Below are 15,510 nucleotides of genomic sequence, written 5' to 3' on the forward strand. Positions count from 1 at the left end.
TATATATATTTATACACGTAAGGTTTTTCGCGATGCAGCGTTAATTCCTTCGTTTCGGAACAAAGGAGTGGAGTGTCACAAAGCCCTTTTGTCGCAAACGTATCGTAACGGTTCTAAACGTTCCACTTGTTAGAGCGGTAAATCCGCATTTGCATCGAGTATTCTCTTCTCGAAAGGGATAGACTTCCTATCTTACCACTTTTCAAAAACTTTCAACTATTATCTTCCCTGTCCGATTGAAAAAAATTTTTTTTCGATCATCGATTTCCATTTTAACATGATCTCTCGTCGAGATATACAACAATACCCTCTCGTTTCATTAACTCATCGATAAGATCGTTCGTTTTTTTTTCATTTCTGTTTCCTTTGCGCGCAACGACGATTAATCATCATCGCTCGCGCGTACCGTTCCTCTTTATTTCACTGAGAAGGCAGAAAGCTTGGCCGCACACACGGGTGTCGTAACCGAATACCCGCTTCGAGGAACTATAAAAAAAATTCACATTCGCGGAAAAATTTGCATACGCATTTTGCAGAGTGGAGGGGGATGCGGTTGATCGAATATTATACGTATTAATGAGAGTGAGCTCGATCGCCCAAATTCCTAATGTAATCGCGACACCGTGTTACGATATAGGCGCGACCAATACACGTAAAACGATCTCGCCCGTTGTTGGTCAGGCACGTTTGAAATGTCGCAGAAATATTATCACGCTTGATTACCGATTTTATACATTCACGAGCTCGTTCTCTCGATTTGAATTCTCGTTGCACAACTTGTTTTTCTTTTTCTCTCTCGTTCGCCACGTGATCTTTAGAAAAATGTCACTTGTCACAGTTTTCAATATTTCGCGCCGCTTCGAGAGATTTTCAATTTTTCTCTCTCGAAAAATCCGTGCGAAAGGGGCAAATAATTATCGCAACGTAGCTGTATACCATAGGTACTAGCGTAATAGCGTTACATAAAGTGGAATTGTAGCAATTTCTGCCTATTGCGATATCGGCTATCTAGATCATGATACAGCGACACGCGACCAGACGAGGCCGCCAGTCAATGGCAAAGAGGCATAAACCTTTGTGGTATTTATAGTATACATTTATAGTATCGTGAGCGGCCGCGCGCTCATATTCTCTCGTATTGGATAAGTAAGTGAGCACGGCAGAAATGGCCGATTATAAAAGAGTTCCGTTCCTGTCCGTGGAGGGATGACCCCGGATAACGGAGGCCATTCGAAGAATCGCGTTATCGGAATCTCGTTAACCGAACAATCCGAGATATATATGTATAGGAGTGTATTGTACGAATCTCTTGGCGTGTATGGCGATTTGATCTAGCTTTCAACGATGTTCAACGTTCATGAATTCTTCTTTCTTTTTTTTTTTCGAACAATTGAATGATATCTGTAATACAAATATTTCAAATTGGATCGATAATCGCGTGGGCGGTAAACGCGCAATTGCAATTCATTTGTATCCAAAGTTTTACGATTAATCGTAATTTTAATTGAAAAATCGAATCGATTGCCCGCGTTGCCACGTCTCCATCCTCGTTTCGCGTCGCGTACGATTCACCGCCCTTTAAACTTTTCATTGATTAAAAACGTATCCATTACGAGGAATTACGTTAAATAAGTATCCGTATATAAATATATATATGTAGATAGATAATCTCGTTAAATTGATGACGGACAGCGCGACAGTGATTACAAATACTATTTTGCATCCGAGGTTTTTTTTTTTTTTTCTTTCAATTACGTCGCCAATAATCAATTAAATGTATTTTAATTGAAAATGCATCGACGAAAGACACGATTTACTTGCTCTCCGCTAATTATTTCATTCGATTCGCGTAAAATTCTCTTCATTAATCAAAAAACCTTCCACAACGTGTTAAAAATCTCGATTCCTACACTTCTTTCTCAAAAATCCGAAAAAAAAGGAAAATATCCACCGAGATAACCAAAAACGTCGATCAGATTCGCAGTGTGGCGACAGGTGTGGGAGGAAGGTGCGCAAGGCAGGTGGCAGACAGCATTTACCTAACGAGCACCCCGAAAAAAGAAACACCCTCTCTCCACCTGTCCAACGTTTCATAAACGAAAAAAGAGAAAAACAAGCCAGAGAAAGATACTTCTTTGGAGGAACAACGTTGAAAAGCGTTACTTTCGCGCGAGGCCTTTTCCAATTTCGCCTAGCTCCGCGACTCTGAGAGCAGAAAAAGAGAGAGAGAGGGCGGGGCTGGTTTCTGCACCCATCGGTCGACATATATAAAACTTGAACAGTCGAAAAGCCTGGCTCACACACGCGTACACACACACACGACCGCGCTTAATCACCGGCAGCAATGCACGCGTGGAAAATAATTCTCGGCGCACTCCACCCCCTCCCCCTCGGCCGCGTTCCAATGAAATTCTCCGCTCAACCCCCCTCCCCTACGCGTACACCCTCCCCTCGTCTACGCGGGGCATGACCCAGCAAAGGGTTTGCACAGCTATTCCACGCCGTTCTTGGTACAATTAGGAGTGTTGCCGACGTCGTCGATCACGACCACGATTACGACGACGTCGACGTCGACGACGGGATGGAAAGAGGACGAGGCGAAGAGGAGAAGGGAGCGGGGATGGCGATGGTGGACGAGGGATCGATATGCTGCACCTCAGCAGCAGCGTCGTCGCGGGCGGATGTAGGAAGAGCCGTTTCGACGCGGCCGCAGACGCAATCTTTCGAGAATGAGGGAAACTTGGAGTCGCACGGAATCTTTCTTCCTTGGGTGGGTGGCGCGTGGGTGAAAAAGGGGAGGGGAGGGGAAGGGAAGGAGAAGGAGAGGAGAAGAAGGGAGGCAACGAGGCAAGAAATTGGTATTACGAAGCAGGTTTTTGAGAATATCGTTGATGCCATCCTCGATTCGTGGGGACGCGATTCAGGGGGGTGGTGTGATTCGATAGACAGTTGTAGGAGGGTGGTATCGATGCGCATCCAGCATAGGGTGATCGAGTGGCTTGTTATTTGGGATTTTACGTGTGTCGAGATTGAAACGATGCGAGAGGGGTAGGTGGTATTGGACTAGGAAGAGAAGCATTTCTTTTTCGTTTGGAGGGTATGTTAATTGTATCTAGTCGTGTATTTAACAACTGGACGATTGATTTAATAAATTTCAGGGTTAAACGATAAAACGAAAAGTATCTTTTTCTTTTTCAAATATATATATAACATTATCGAATAATTGGTTCAAAGATTAAAATTAATATCAGTGCACGTATAATTTTAAAGTTTGTTTTTTAAATATATATATAGCATTATCGAACATTTTTGAACAATTGGTTGAAAAATTAAAATTAATATCAATGCACATATGATTTTAGGGTGAAGTGATAGGACGAAAAGTATCCTCGTTCTTTTTCAAATATATATATAGCATTATCGAACATTTTTGAACAATTGAAAGATTAAAATTAATATCAATGCACGTATAATTTTAAAGTTTCTCGTTCTTTTTCAAATATATAACATTTATTGAACATTTTTGAACAATTGGTTGAAAGATTAAAATTAATATCAATGCACGTATGATTTTAGGGTCTTCTTGAAATATATATAGCATTATCGAACATTTTTAAACAATTGGTTGAAAGATTAAAATTAATATCAATGCACGTATAATTTTAAAGTGAAGTGATAAGACGTAAAGTATCCTCGTTCTTTTTCAAATATATATATAACATTATCGAACAATTGAAAGATTAAAATTAATATCAATGCACGTATAATTTTAAGTGATAGAACGTAAAGTATTCTCGTTCTTTTTCAAATATATATATAAAACATTATCGAACAATTCAAAGATTAAAATTAATATCAATGCACGTATAATTTTAAGTGATAGAACGTAAAGTATTCTCGTTCTTTTTCAAATATATATATAACATTATCAAACATTTTTGAATAATTGAAAGATTAAAATTAATATCAATGCACATATAATTTAAGTGATAGGACGAAAAGTATTCTTGTTCTTTTTCAAATATATATATAACATTATCGAACAATTCAAAGATTAAAATTAATATCAATACACGTATAATTTTAAGTGATAGGACATAAAGTATCCTCATTCTTTTTCAAATATATATATAGCATTATCGAACATTTTTGAACAATTCAAAGATTAAAATTAATATTAATGCACGTATAATTTTAGAATCTTTTTGAAATATATATAGCATTATCAAACATTTTTGAATAATTGGTTGAAAGATTAAAAATAATATCAATGCACGTATAAATTTCAGGGTTAAGTGATAGAAAAGTATTCTTGTTCTCACATACATATATATAAAATACTATTAAAGAATTGGTTTAAAGATTAAAATCAATATCTTTTTGCATACGTGCAATACAGTTCTAGGGTTAAAGTAGGATCGAAACGAGGATGATGGAAAATACATTTTTCTTCGCGGAGTAGATGGCGGGCGAAATTGATATGGTTTTTAATATACATTCGCTGTCCGGTACAGACTGTTGCGTTACGGGTGAGTAACGGCATTATAGATTTGCGGTGCGCCTCTTTCCCACGTCTGTCTCGTCGCTTCCGGCATACCGTGTACATACGTACCGGCAACGCCACTCCATCAGGATTCATGGCTATAAATATCGCCGTCCATAACGCATCTCTCTCGTGAGACGATTTTTAAATTAGATAAGAGAATCGCATTCCTCGAATTCAATTTTATTGTTCGATCGTACGGGCAGGGAAGCATCGTAACGATTAAACAGAGAGAAAAAAAACGCTCGTTAGTCTTTAAAGTAATGAGGCCTGCCTGACTGAGTGATGAATATTCAGCGATGAAAAGATACCGAGGAATACTCGTGAAAGGATGATTTTATATTTTATTTTTCTTCTTCTTCTTTTTTTTTTTTTTAGAAAATTGATTTTAGAACGTTGATTTTCTAACGTTGATCGAAACAATGGAAGGATGAATCTACGTTCGTGATCTTGATCGAGATACGGATTAATTCGAGATCGTTCGAAGAAAAATTATTCTTCGACTCGAATCAGAATATCGGAATAGAATAATCTCTCTTTCGCCGACCGACGAATTTCACAGTTCGGGAATTCGGCTGGAAATAGCGACGAGAGAGAAGATCAAGGTTATCCTTAAAAACTCCTCCGCTACGGATCGATGAATTACACCGAAAAGGTCTTCCACCTTTTCACGCTAGAGCGTTTTGCACACTTTCTATTTGGATATTTGCCAGTAGCTCGTAACGGGAATGTATAAAATCGGTCTTGGCTAACTGTCTTCCCCGCGATTCCCTTTTTTTTTCTTCTTCTTTTTCCCTCCCCCTTATTCCACCCGTTATAAATCGTATTATTGTCACGAAAGACGCGCGTGAAATCTGAAATTGTTTATCATGGGAAATATGTCTTCGATTACCGTTACGTCCCTGGTATAGAATTCCCTGTACCGCTACACACCATATACACAACCGTATAAAAGATTTTCTTTCCTTCGTATTTTCGATTTTTATCATTGGCGCCCGATTATCTCAATCACCGTGTACGATATATCTCATATATTCGCATTTTTTTTTTTTAAATCAAGATTACGATAAAATTTTTATCATCAACCGCGGCGACGATGAATTTAAAGTAATCTTGATCTTAATGGCACGCGAAACATTCGAAATATTGGAACGCGATGAAGAATCGAGGCTTCGAGCCTCGTCGCGCTGACGTCAATCAAATAATTTACTTGTGAACCGCACGTTCCTGTGTCATTTGACCCACCTTCGCGCAACTTTAATCACGGTTGATAGCTCGCTCTCACGTACGTGATAAACACGCTTGACGCGCAAAATTACACGTACGTTGCTCGTCCTTGCCTATTTCTACCAATCTGTTTGATCGGTCGAAATTATAATGAGAAGTATATCGTATATTGAAAATTATCACGTCACGTTTTCAGGTCACGTATTCGGCAGACCTCGCGATCGAGATACCAGGAAACTTGAGCCAGGGAGGTTCTTGGTACCGTTTGGACTACAGCCCTGCTGTCGGTTATCCACCACCCAACACCACCATAGCCGCCATCGACATAGGCGACGTGATAAAGTTCAAGGACGGCCTGCCGGGCACCAAGTACGAATTTTGGTTGTACTATAGCAACAGCAGCCTCCACGATTGGCTGACATGGACCGCGTCCATAACTACGGGTACGAATATAATTGTTTGCTCTTTTTTTTTGAAAGAATAATTTGAAAAGAGAGAAGGAAAAAAAAAGAGTACGTTCGAGTTGTCATTTGTCGATGAAAACTTGCAGATGTTTGAATCGTTTCTTGCCCCGACAATGCATAACAATTTGAAAAAGAAGCTAATCGTCTGATGATCGCCTGTTCCGATGTTTCGAGCGAATATCAATTTTGTTGAAAGCTTTGATTGGAAAACATGTTGTGCATTCATTTGTCTTGTTATTAACAGGCGACTATTAACAGCTCGAAGAATGCTTTTCACGAACTTTGTTTGCCTTCCAATCACAATATTATCGCTTCGTAGGAAAGGAGAGATTGTACTCGAGTACGCTGCTTTTTCTTTCTCCCTCCCCCTCTCTTTTTTCTCTCTTCAACGATTATTCTCAAAAATATATATTCTCTTTACTCAATAAATTTCCCAAAATTCTCGAATCGAGCCACCATTATAAATAAATAAAATAAAAACAATATTCTATCCTCTCGACATAACAATAATAATAGTAATAATAATAATAAAGGCGAACTTTAAAACTTTTAACGAGGTTCGTTCTTATTCCTTCCACCTGGAATTGCTTGGAGCGAAGCTGGGCGAAGAATTGACGAGTTGACACGTTTTTCAGCCCCGGATCCCCCCTCGAACCTCACCGTCTCGGTGAGAAACGGGAAGACGGCGATAGTGTACTGGGCGCCGCCCGCCCAGGGCAATTATTCCGGGTTCCGGTTAAGGGTGCAGAGTTTCAGCGACACGGGGAACCCCAAGACGAGCGTGATACCGGCGGACGCGGTTCCCTACGTGCTCCGCGACCTGATACCAGGTGCAACGTACTCCCTCCAACTGTTCACCGTGCTGGACACCAAGGAGAGCGTCGCGTACACCAGCAGGAATTTTACCACTAGTGAGTATTATATCCTTGTTGAAATTTGGAAAGTAATGTATCGAAAGAATATCAAAGAATTTCTTGATTCTTATTTGTCATTGAATTTTTATTATAAAGAATATCAAAGTTGGAAATTTATAAATTGGAATATGAATCATTAAATTCGTTTGTAATCGGATAACTCTCGAGTTTGATCAAAATGTAATTTTGATATTGAATTTCTTGATATTTGTCATTGAATTTTTGTTATAAAGAGTATCAAAGTTGGAAATTTATAAATTGGAATATGAATCATTAAATTCGTTTGTAATCGGATAACTTTCGAGTTTGATCAAAATGTAATTTTGATATTGAATTTCTTGATATTTGTCATTGAATTTTTGTTATAAAGAGTATCAAAGTTGGAAATTTATAAATTGGAATATGAATCATTAAATTCGTTTGTAATCGGATAACTCTCGAGTTTGATCAAAATGTAATTTTGATATTGAATTTCTTGATTCTTATTTGTCATTGAATTTTTATTACGAAGAGTATCAAAGTTGGAAATTTATAAATTGGAATATGAATCATTAAATTCGTTTGTAATCGGATAACTCTCGAATTTGATCAAAATGTAAATTTCTATGATAGATGGATTACTTTTTTTTCATCTTGTTTTAGAGCCGAACACGCCGGGCAAGTTCATCGTATGGTTCAGAAACGAGACGACCTTGCTGGTCCTGTGGCAGCCTCCCTATCCTGCCGGGATTTACACCCATTACAAAGTTAGTATAGATCCCGCAGATGCCATAGAATCTGTTCTTTACGTGGAGAAGGAAGGAGAGCCCCCCGGGCCTGCACAGGCAGCCTTCAAGGGGCTCGTTCCTGGTAAGTTATTCTTCGAGAATAATCATTTTATTACCATTATACGTAATAATGTTTCGTACGAAATTTTCAAAAATTTCGAAACGATTCAATCCTCTCCTCTCCTTTCTTAATTTCTAATTTCTAATTTATATTTATTTTCACCGCAGGCAGAGCTTACAATATTTCGGTTCAAACGGTGTCGGAGGACGAGACTTCGACCCCGACCACGGCCCAGTATCGAACGGTGCCGTTGCGACCCCTCAACGTTACCTTCGACAAGCCTTCGATTACGTCCACCTCGTTCCGGGTCTTCTGGAATCCGCCAGAGGGGATGTCCGAATTCGACAAGTATCAGATATCGTTGGGGGGCAACAAAAGGCTCGCCCCGGTCACGAGGAACAGGGACGACGAGAGCAAATGGGAGTTCAAGGATTTGGAGCCGGGGAAAACTTATCAGGTCGTGGTGAAGACCGTCTCGGGCAAGGTTACCAGTTGGCCGGCCAACGGGGACGTTACTTTGAGTGAGTTGATCTTCCTTGAATATCGTTACCCTCCCTTATTTACTCCCTTAAATACTCTTAAATATAGTTTGATTGATCCGTATATATATATATTTTATTTAAACACTATACTTTTATCCAACATGAATTTTAGAATAATTTATAATTAAAATATATTGTTATGTACAATCGTTTCGTTATAATCGATTGGAATAAAATTGCTGATACGATTTTTTTCATTCGATGATGAATTTATTGACATTAACATTTAATTAGTAAAATTTTTACTTTTCTACTTTTCCAATTTCAGAACCGTTGCCGGTGCGCGATCTTAGCGCGGTGATCGACGAGAAAACCGGGATGGTGGAGGTTTCCTGGCACCCGGAGAACTCGAGTACCCAGGACAGTTACAAGCTTCAGTATCACGAGGTGGAAACTACGATCGGCGGTGATAGCAACATGTTGACAACTGATAAGACCAAGGTCTGGGAGCGTCTCTTTTATTTTAACAAATGCAAATCGATCGAAATTAGAGGACTTGTCACGAGGAGGATCGAAAGAAGGATAATTATTACTTTTTTGTTTAAATTTCTTTTTAAATTTTTATAAGTATACGAATAACGTAAGATTTCAAGATTTGACAAACTTGAGTTGAAAAAATTTATTCGATTTTGTATTACAATTCATATGTTCATCTCGATTAAGAATATATAATGTTTCCAGGTCACGTTGGAAGCTTTACTGCCAGGCAGGAATTACTCGATAATCGTCCAGGCGATCAGCAACAAGGTGGAATCGAACGAGACCGTGCTCTACCAAGTGACACGGCCCTCGAGCCCGATAATCGAGGATCTGAAGCCGACCGAGATGGGGTTGAACATCTCGTGGAAGAGCGACGTTAACTCGAGGCAGGAGAAATTCGAGGTGACGCATAACAGGAACGACACGGGGGAGAGCGCGACCACCTTGACCACGGAATCTCACATAGTTCTCGAGGACCTCTACCCCGGGGCAGCTTACGAGGTCAAAGTTTTCGCCATTAGCCACGGGCTCAGGAGCGAACCTCACGATTATTTTCAAGCTGTTCGTGAGTGAATCTCTTTAGATCGATAATGAAATGGATGATGAAATATAATGGAAGAGGATGGAAACGAGCCTACGATTTCGATGGAATCCGCCTATTTTTCTTTCCTCTTCGTATGCATACCAAAACGAATGAAATGTGTAATGAAATTCTCGATGCGTTGATATAGGAATAGAATTCAGAATATATTGTCTCTCCTAAGTTTTTTAATTTATATAATAGTATTCGAGTGGGATAGTAATTAGATTATCCTGACTTGATAAATGAAAATTTTTCTATTATTGTGTAATAGAAAAGGATTCTTCTTGCGCTTCTTTTCAACAATAAATATTTATATCTATGTATTAAGCATTTATGAACAATTTATAAATTTTGTATTCGAGTAGCTAAGATACTATTATAGATTATCCTTAACGTAAATTGATAAATGAAAATAATTTTTACAATTTTCAATATTCGAATTATTAACTCTTCCATTATCATGTAACGTCAAGAAAGTATTTAAAGTGGAGATTCTAACAAAGGATCTTTCTTGCACTTCTTTTCAACAGTAAACAATAGATACTTATATCTATACATCAGGTATAGAATTCAGAGTGTTCTAAAATTTGTTTATTTCTTATAATACGTATGATTTGTGAACAATAATTTATAAAATTTGTATTCGAGTAGCTGACCATAGATTATCTTTAATGTAACTTGATAAACGAAAATAATTTTTACAATTTTCAATATTCGAATTATTAACTCTTCCATTATTAAGTAACGTCAAGAAAGTATTTAAAGTGGAGATTCTAACAAAGAACCTTTCTTGCACTTCTTTTCAACAGTAAACAATAGATACTTATATTTATACATCAGGCATAGAATTCAGAGTGTTCTAAAATTTGTTTATTTCTTATAATACGTATGATTTGTGAACAATAATTTATAAAATTTGTATTCGAGTAGCTAACTATAGATTATCTTTAACTCGATAAACGAAAATAATTTTTACGATTTTCAATATTCGAATTACAGCTTTTCCATTATTATGTAAGGATTCTTTTTGAGGTTTCTTTTCAGACATAGAATTCTAATATTTGTTTATTTCTTATAATACATACGATTTATGAACGATAATTTATAAAATTTGTATTCGACTAGTTAAGACAACAATAAGCTATAAGTTATGACGCAGCTCGATAAACGAATATAATTTTTATAATTTTCAATATTCGAATCGTAACTCTTGTCAGGATTGTTCGAAACGAGAGAATAGGCGATCCTATCGTAGACTCCTTTCCACCAGTGAACGAGTTGACACGTTTTTCTACATACGTTTTATAACGTCTGTCCGAATGGAAACAGTGCCCCATCCGCCAAAGAATTTAGTGATCGAGAAAGTGACTACGGGGAACACTGTGGTGGTCCGTTGGGAGGCGCCCACGGATTCCTTGTATTCCGAGTTCTCGATACGATATCGGACAGAGGACGACCCAAGATGGGTGAAGTTGCCCAGCGTTCGCGAGACGGAGGCCGAGGTGGCGGATATGACGCCCGGGGAGAAGTACACGATCCAAGTGAACACCGTCAGTTACGGGGTGGAAAGTCTGTATCCGCTTCAAGTGAATCACACAGTTCGTAAGTGACGAGAAATTATCCTTTTATCCTTTTATTCTCCTATCCCAAATCTTTTTTTTTTCTTTCTTTCTTCCTTCTTCAGGATCCAACCCGGTACTCAACATCACCCCAATCGTGGACTCGACGAACGTGACCCTGGAATGGCCGAGGCCCGAGGGCAGGATCGAAACGTACGTGATAAGATGGTGGCCGGTGGACAATCCCGAGGACGTGCGCACGAAGAACGTGACGGAGAGCAACGACGTGGGCGGGGCTGGCATCTACGAGGAGAGCTCGGTGCAAAGGGTGTTGGTCGGCGATCTTATGCCCGGTGTTCAATACTCCTTCGTAATATGCACCATCTCGTATAACTTGGTCAGTGAGATCACCAATCTGACTACGAGGACAAGTGAGTGAAATTGCGATGTTAATTCTAAAAAGCCTAAAGTGTATCGCGTGTGAAAGGCTACACTTTACGCTCACCTCTCTCTCTTACCACGACTAACACGTTTCTCTTTTTGGATTTGGATTTGCATTTTGGATTTATTTCGTTTCGGCTGTTATCTCGTCGATTTCATTACTCGCTTTCATCACGAGTAACACTAACACATTGTATAATATCCGATACGGTAGCGCAACACCCGCTATGGTCGATACCTCTACCTCATTTCTTACTAATTTTGCGTGTGCGTTGCGTGACACGACCACACCCTCCCCTCCCCCCCCCATATTTTGTGCCATAATCTTGTGAACACCAATCTTTCCTGAATAATAATCTATTATTCATTAGCTTCGTAATCAACTAAAAAAAAAAAAAAAAAGCCTATATAATGAACGTAATTCGATAGAAAAAAGTAGAAAAGTCGGTCTGAATAAAAGAGAAACGTGGTTGATAATAAAGATTGAAAGGAAAGCGGGAGACGAAATGGAAACAGGCGTGGAGACAGGAGAGGGGGAGGAAAAGAAAGAGAAAAGAGGAAAAAAACAATGGCGAGGCCAAAGAAAAGGGGAAAAAAAAAAAAAACACGGAATTCTCTCTCGAAATTCAGTGCCGCTGATCCAATCGGAAGTGGTTGTGGTGGTCGATCAGGATCAGCCTGACTCGTTGACCTTGAGATACACACGGACCCCGGTTCAATCGTCCAAGTTCGATCTGTATCGGTTCCGGATCAGCGACTCGAGGAACACGACGAAACAGAAGATGGTGGACGACGTGGACACGAAAGTGACCTTCACCGGCCTCACGCCCGGTAAACTGTACAACGTTACCGTTTGGACCGTCAGCGATAACGTGGAGAGCAGGCCGCTGCTCAGGCAGGATCGACTTTGTGAGTACTCAACTTTCCGTTCAGTGAGGGGACAATGCGCCACTCGCGGATTTAATCTCTCCTTTCGACTCATAAGCAAGCGAGTTAAGAGAAAAAAAAAAAAAAAAAAAGAGAAGAGTAATAATAATTCCCTAATTCAGATTTTAAACCGAGATATTGAAATTTACGAGAATTTAGAAATAAAACTAGTTCTAGTATTTCTACCGCAAAAGCTTGAGAAATAAATCACACATATTGTGAGATTATGTATATATATTTTATATATATATATGTATATATAGGTATGTTTTTACTTGTCAAAAAAGTTGTGTGAAAAACTTGTTTTGCCCTATCTTTTCTTTCTTTCTTTCTTTCTTTTTTTTTTTTTTCTTTTCTCTCATAGACAAGAGACAAAAAGAAACGTTGCCTTGTCTTGTCTTTCCATCGATCTTATCATCGATCCCCTAAGCTTGATCGTTAATGCACGCACCCGAGGCGTACACCGGGACAGTACGAAACTACTAAGAGAGAAATTCCACTTAAGAACGTGGTAAACTTCATTCGGTTTTGAAGTTCGGCCTGCTTATGGTGCTCGATAAAAACTGTAAAAAAAAGAGAAAAAGAAGAAAAAGTAATTAACCATTCGAGGAGAAGGAGGAGAACAGGGAGGCCCGCCACGATCTATATACGAATATTTTCGAACCGATTTTTCTCGAACTTGTGCTTCCAGATCCGGAACCGGTCACATCCATCCAAGCCATAGACATCAACGACACGAGGATCACGCTCACTTGGGATATACCCCGTGGACAGTACGACGCTTTCGAGGTTCAATACATAAACACGGAGGGGAATTACATTCAGAACATCACCACGGTGAACTCGATAACTATCTCCGATTTGAAACCGCATAGAAATTACACTTTCACATTGGTGGTCCGTTCCGGGACCGCATCCTCTTATCTGAGAATATCGAATCCTCTGAGCGCGAGTTTCACCACGAGCGAGTCCTATCCTGGAAAGGTGGAGAAGTTCCATCCCACGGATATTCAACCGAGCGACATCAGCTTCGAGTGGTCGCTACCCAGCCAAGAGCAGAACGGCATCATAATTAAATACACCATCACCTACGGTTTGGACGTGAGTATTTCTTCATTATTTCTCGTCGTATCGATCGTTCTTCCATTCGACGATATAACGCAGTTCGATCTTGTATTCTCGAGTCAAAGTGAAGCGTCGTACGAAAATAATTGTTAATCAATAATAACGAATCGATCGATTTCCCCGATATTTCGATTTTTCGACGAATCGATCATTGCGAATCGCTTGCAATGAGGCGATCATAATAAATACACCATCATCTACAGTTTGGACGTGAGTATTTCTTCATTATTTTTCGTCGTATCGATCGTTCTTCCATTCGACGATATAACACAGTTCGATCTTGCCACTTGTATTCTCGAGTCAAAATCAAGCGTCGTACGAAAATAATTGATAATCAACAATAACGAATCGATCGATTTCCCCGATATTTCGATTTCGACGAATCGATCATTGCGAATCGCTTGCAATGAGGCGATCATAATAAAATACACCATCACCTACGGTTTGGACGTGAGTATTTCTTCATTATTTTTCGTCGTATCGATAGTTCTTCCATTCGACGATATAACGCAGTTCGATCTTGCCACTTGTATTCTCGAGTCAAAGTCAAGCGTCGTACGAAAATAATTGTTAATCAACAATAATCGATGGATCGATATTTCGATTTCGACGAATCGATCATTGCGAATCGCTTGCAATGAGGCGATCATAATAAATACACCATCACCTACAGTTTGGACGTGAGTATTTCTTCATTATTTCTCGTCGTATCGATCGTTCTTCCATTCGACGATATAACGCAGTTCGATCTTGTCGCGTATTCTCAAGTCAAAGTCAAGCGTCGTACGAAAATAATTGTTAATCAACAATAATCGATGGATCGATATTTCGATTTCGACGAATCGATCATTGCGAATCGCTTGCAATGAGGCGATCATAATAAATCCATCACCTACGGTTTGGACGTGAGTATTTCTTCATTATTTTTCGTCGTATCGATCGATTTCTTCCATTCGACGATATAACACAGTTCGATCTTGCCACTTGTATTCTCGAGTTAAAGTCAAGCGTCGTACGAAAATAATTGTTAATCAACAATAACGAATCGATCGATTTCCCCGATATTTCGATTTCGACGAATCGATCATTGCGAATCGCTTGCAATGAGGCGAGCAGCATTGAATCGTGACTCATCATTCGCCTCGCCTATATCCTCGATATATTACGCGTGAAACGGAAGCTCTGAGACGGAGCTCGAATTGGAAAATGAGATGGGAGGAGGGGGGAAGGAGGGAATAGGAAGGAGGAGGAGGGAAAGGGAAATGGACGAAGAAGAAAAAAAAAAAAGGAAAAAACACGCGCACGTATCTCGACGCGCGCATTGTTTTTAAGCAATTAAAAGCAAGGCTTGGAGGATCGTGATCAGGTTTAAATTAATCGTGAAATTATCATTTGTTGAATTATTCTCGATCCAGGGCTCGAACCACACTCAGATGCAGGATTTCAAGCCGAACGAGTACCGCGGCGTGATCAAGTCTCTGATACCTGGAAAGACGTACATGTTCAGGATCCAGGCGCAGACGAGGATAGGGTTCGGGCCCGAGGCGGTGTGGAAGCAGAAGATGCCCATCCTCGCTCCTCCTAAACCGCCCACGCAGGTGGTGCCGACCGAGGTGTGCAGGAGCAGCACGACGATACAAATACGGTTCAGGAAGAATTACTTCAGCGAGCAGAACGGAGCCGTCACGTCCTACACGATCATAGTCGCCGAGGACGACAGCAAGAACGCGTCTGGCTTGGAGATGCCCAGCTGGAGGGATGTTCAGGCTTACAGTATCTGGCCACCGTATCAGGTAAGAGATTCAGAAATTCTTCCCTTCTTCTATTTCATAAACTCTTTCTAAGTGAAAAGTAGGGGATATTGTTATTGTGTGATT

At 39.7% G+C, this 15,510-nt stretch overlaps 1 protein-coding gene across 7 annotated transcripts in view; it reads left to right on the forward strand.

The window, feature by feature from the left end:
• LOC100576384 (tyrosine-protein phosphatase 10D) overlaps positions 1-15,510 on the forward strand; it is a 48,675-nt gene that overhangs the window by 21,439 nt on the left and 11,726 nt on the right. For 6 of the 7 annotated variants that reach the window (XR_003306337.1, XM_026445886.1, XM_026445889.1 and 3 more), the window contains exons 2-12: positions 5,967-6,213; positions 6,870-7,145; positions 7,791-7,997; positions 8,144-8,497; positions 8,787-8,959; positions 9,200-9,563; positions 10,911-11,183; positions 11,266-11,571; positions 12,212-12,490; positions 13,200-13,609; positions 15,049-15,426. Coding sequence is in view for 6 of the 7 variants with exons in the window: in XM_026445886.1 (XP_026301671.1) it covers positions 5,967-6,213; positions 6,870-7,145; positions 7,791-7,997; positions 8,144-8,497; positions 8,787-8,959; positions 9,200-9,563; positions 10,911-11,183; positions 11,266-11,571; positions 12,212-12,490; positions 13,200-13,609; positions 15,049-15,426 (3,267 nt within the window). In the remaining variant the exon portion in view is untranslated. The remainder of the gene's footprint in view (positions 1-5,966; positions 6,214-6,869; positions 7,146-7,790; positions 7,998-8,143; positions 8,498-8,786; positions 8,960-9,199; positions 9,564-10,910; positions 11,184-11,265; positions 11,572-12,211; positions 12,491-13,199; positions 13,610-15,048; positions 15,427-15,510) is intronic. The other variant, XM_026445891.1, reaches the window with a different exon arrangement.

The sequence above is a fragment of the Apis mellifera genome, linkage group LG16 (assembly GCF_003254395.2).
Source record: "Apis mellifera strain DH4 linkage group LG16, Amel_HAv3.1, whole genome shotgun sequence".
Classification (NCBI taxonomy): domain Eukaryota; kingdom Metazoa; phylum Arthropoda; class Insecta; order Hymenoptera; family Apidae; genus Apis; species Apis mellifera.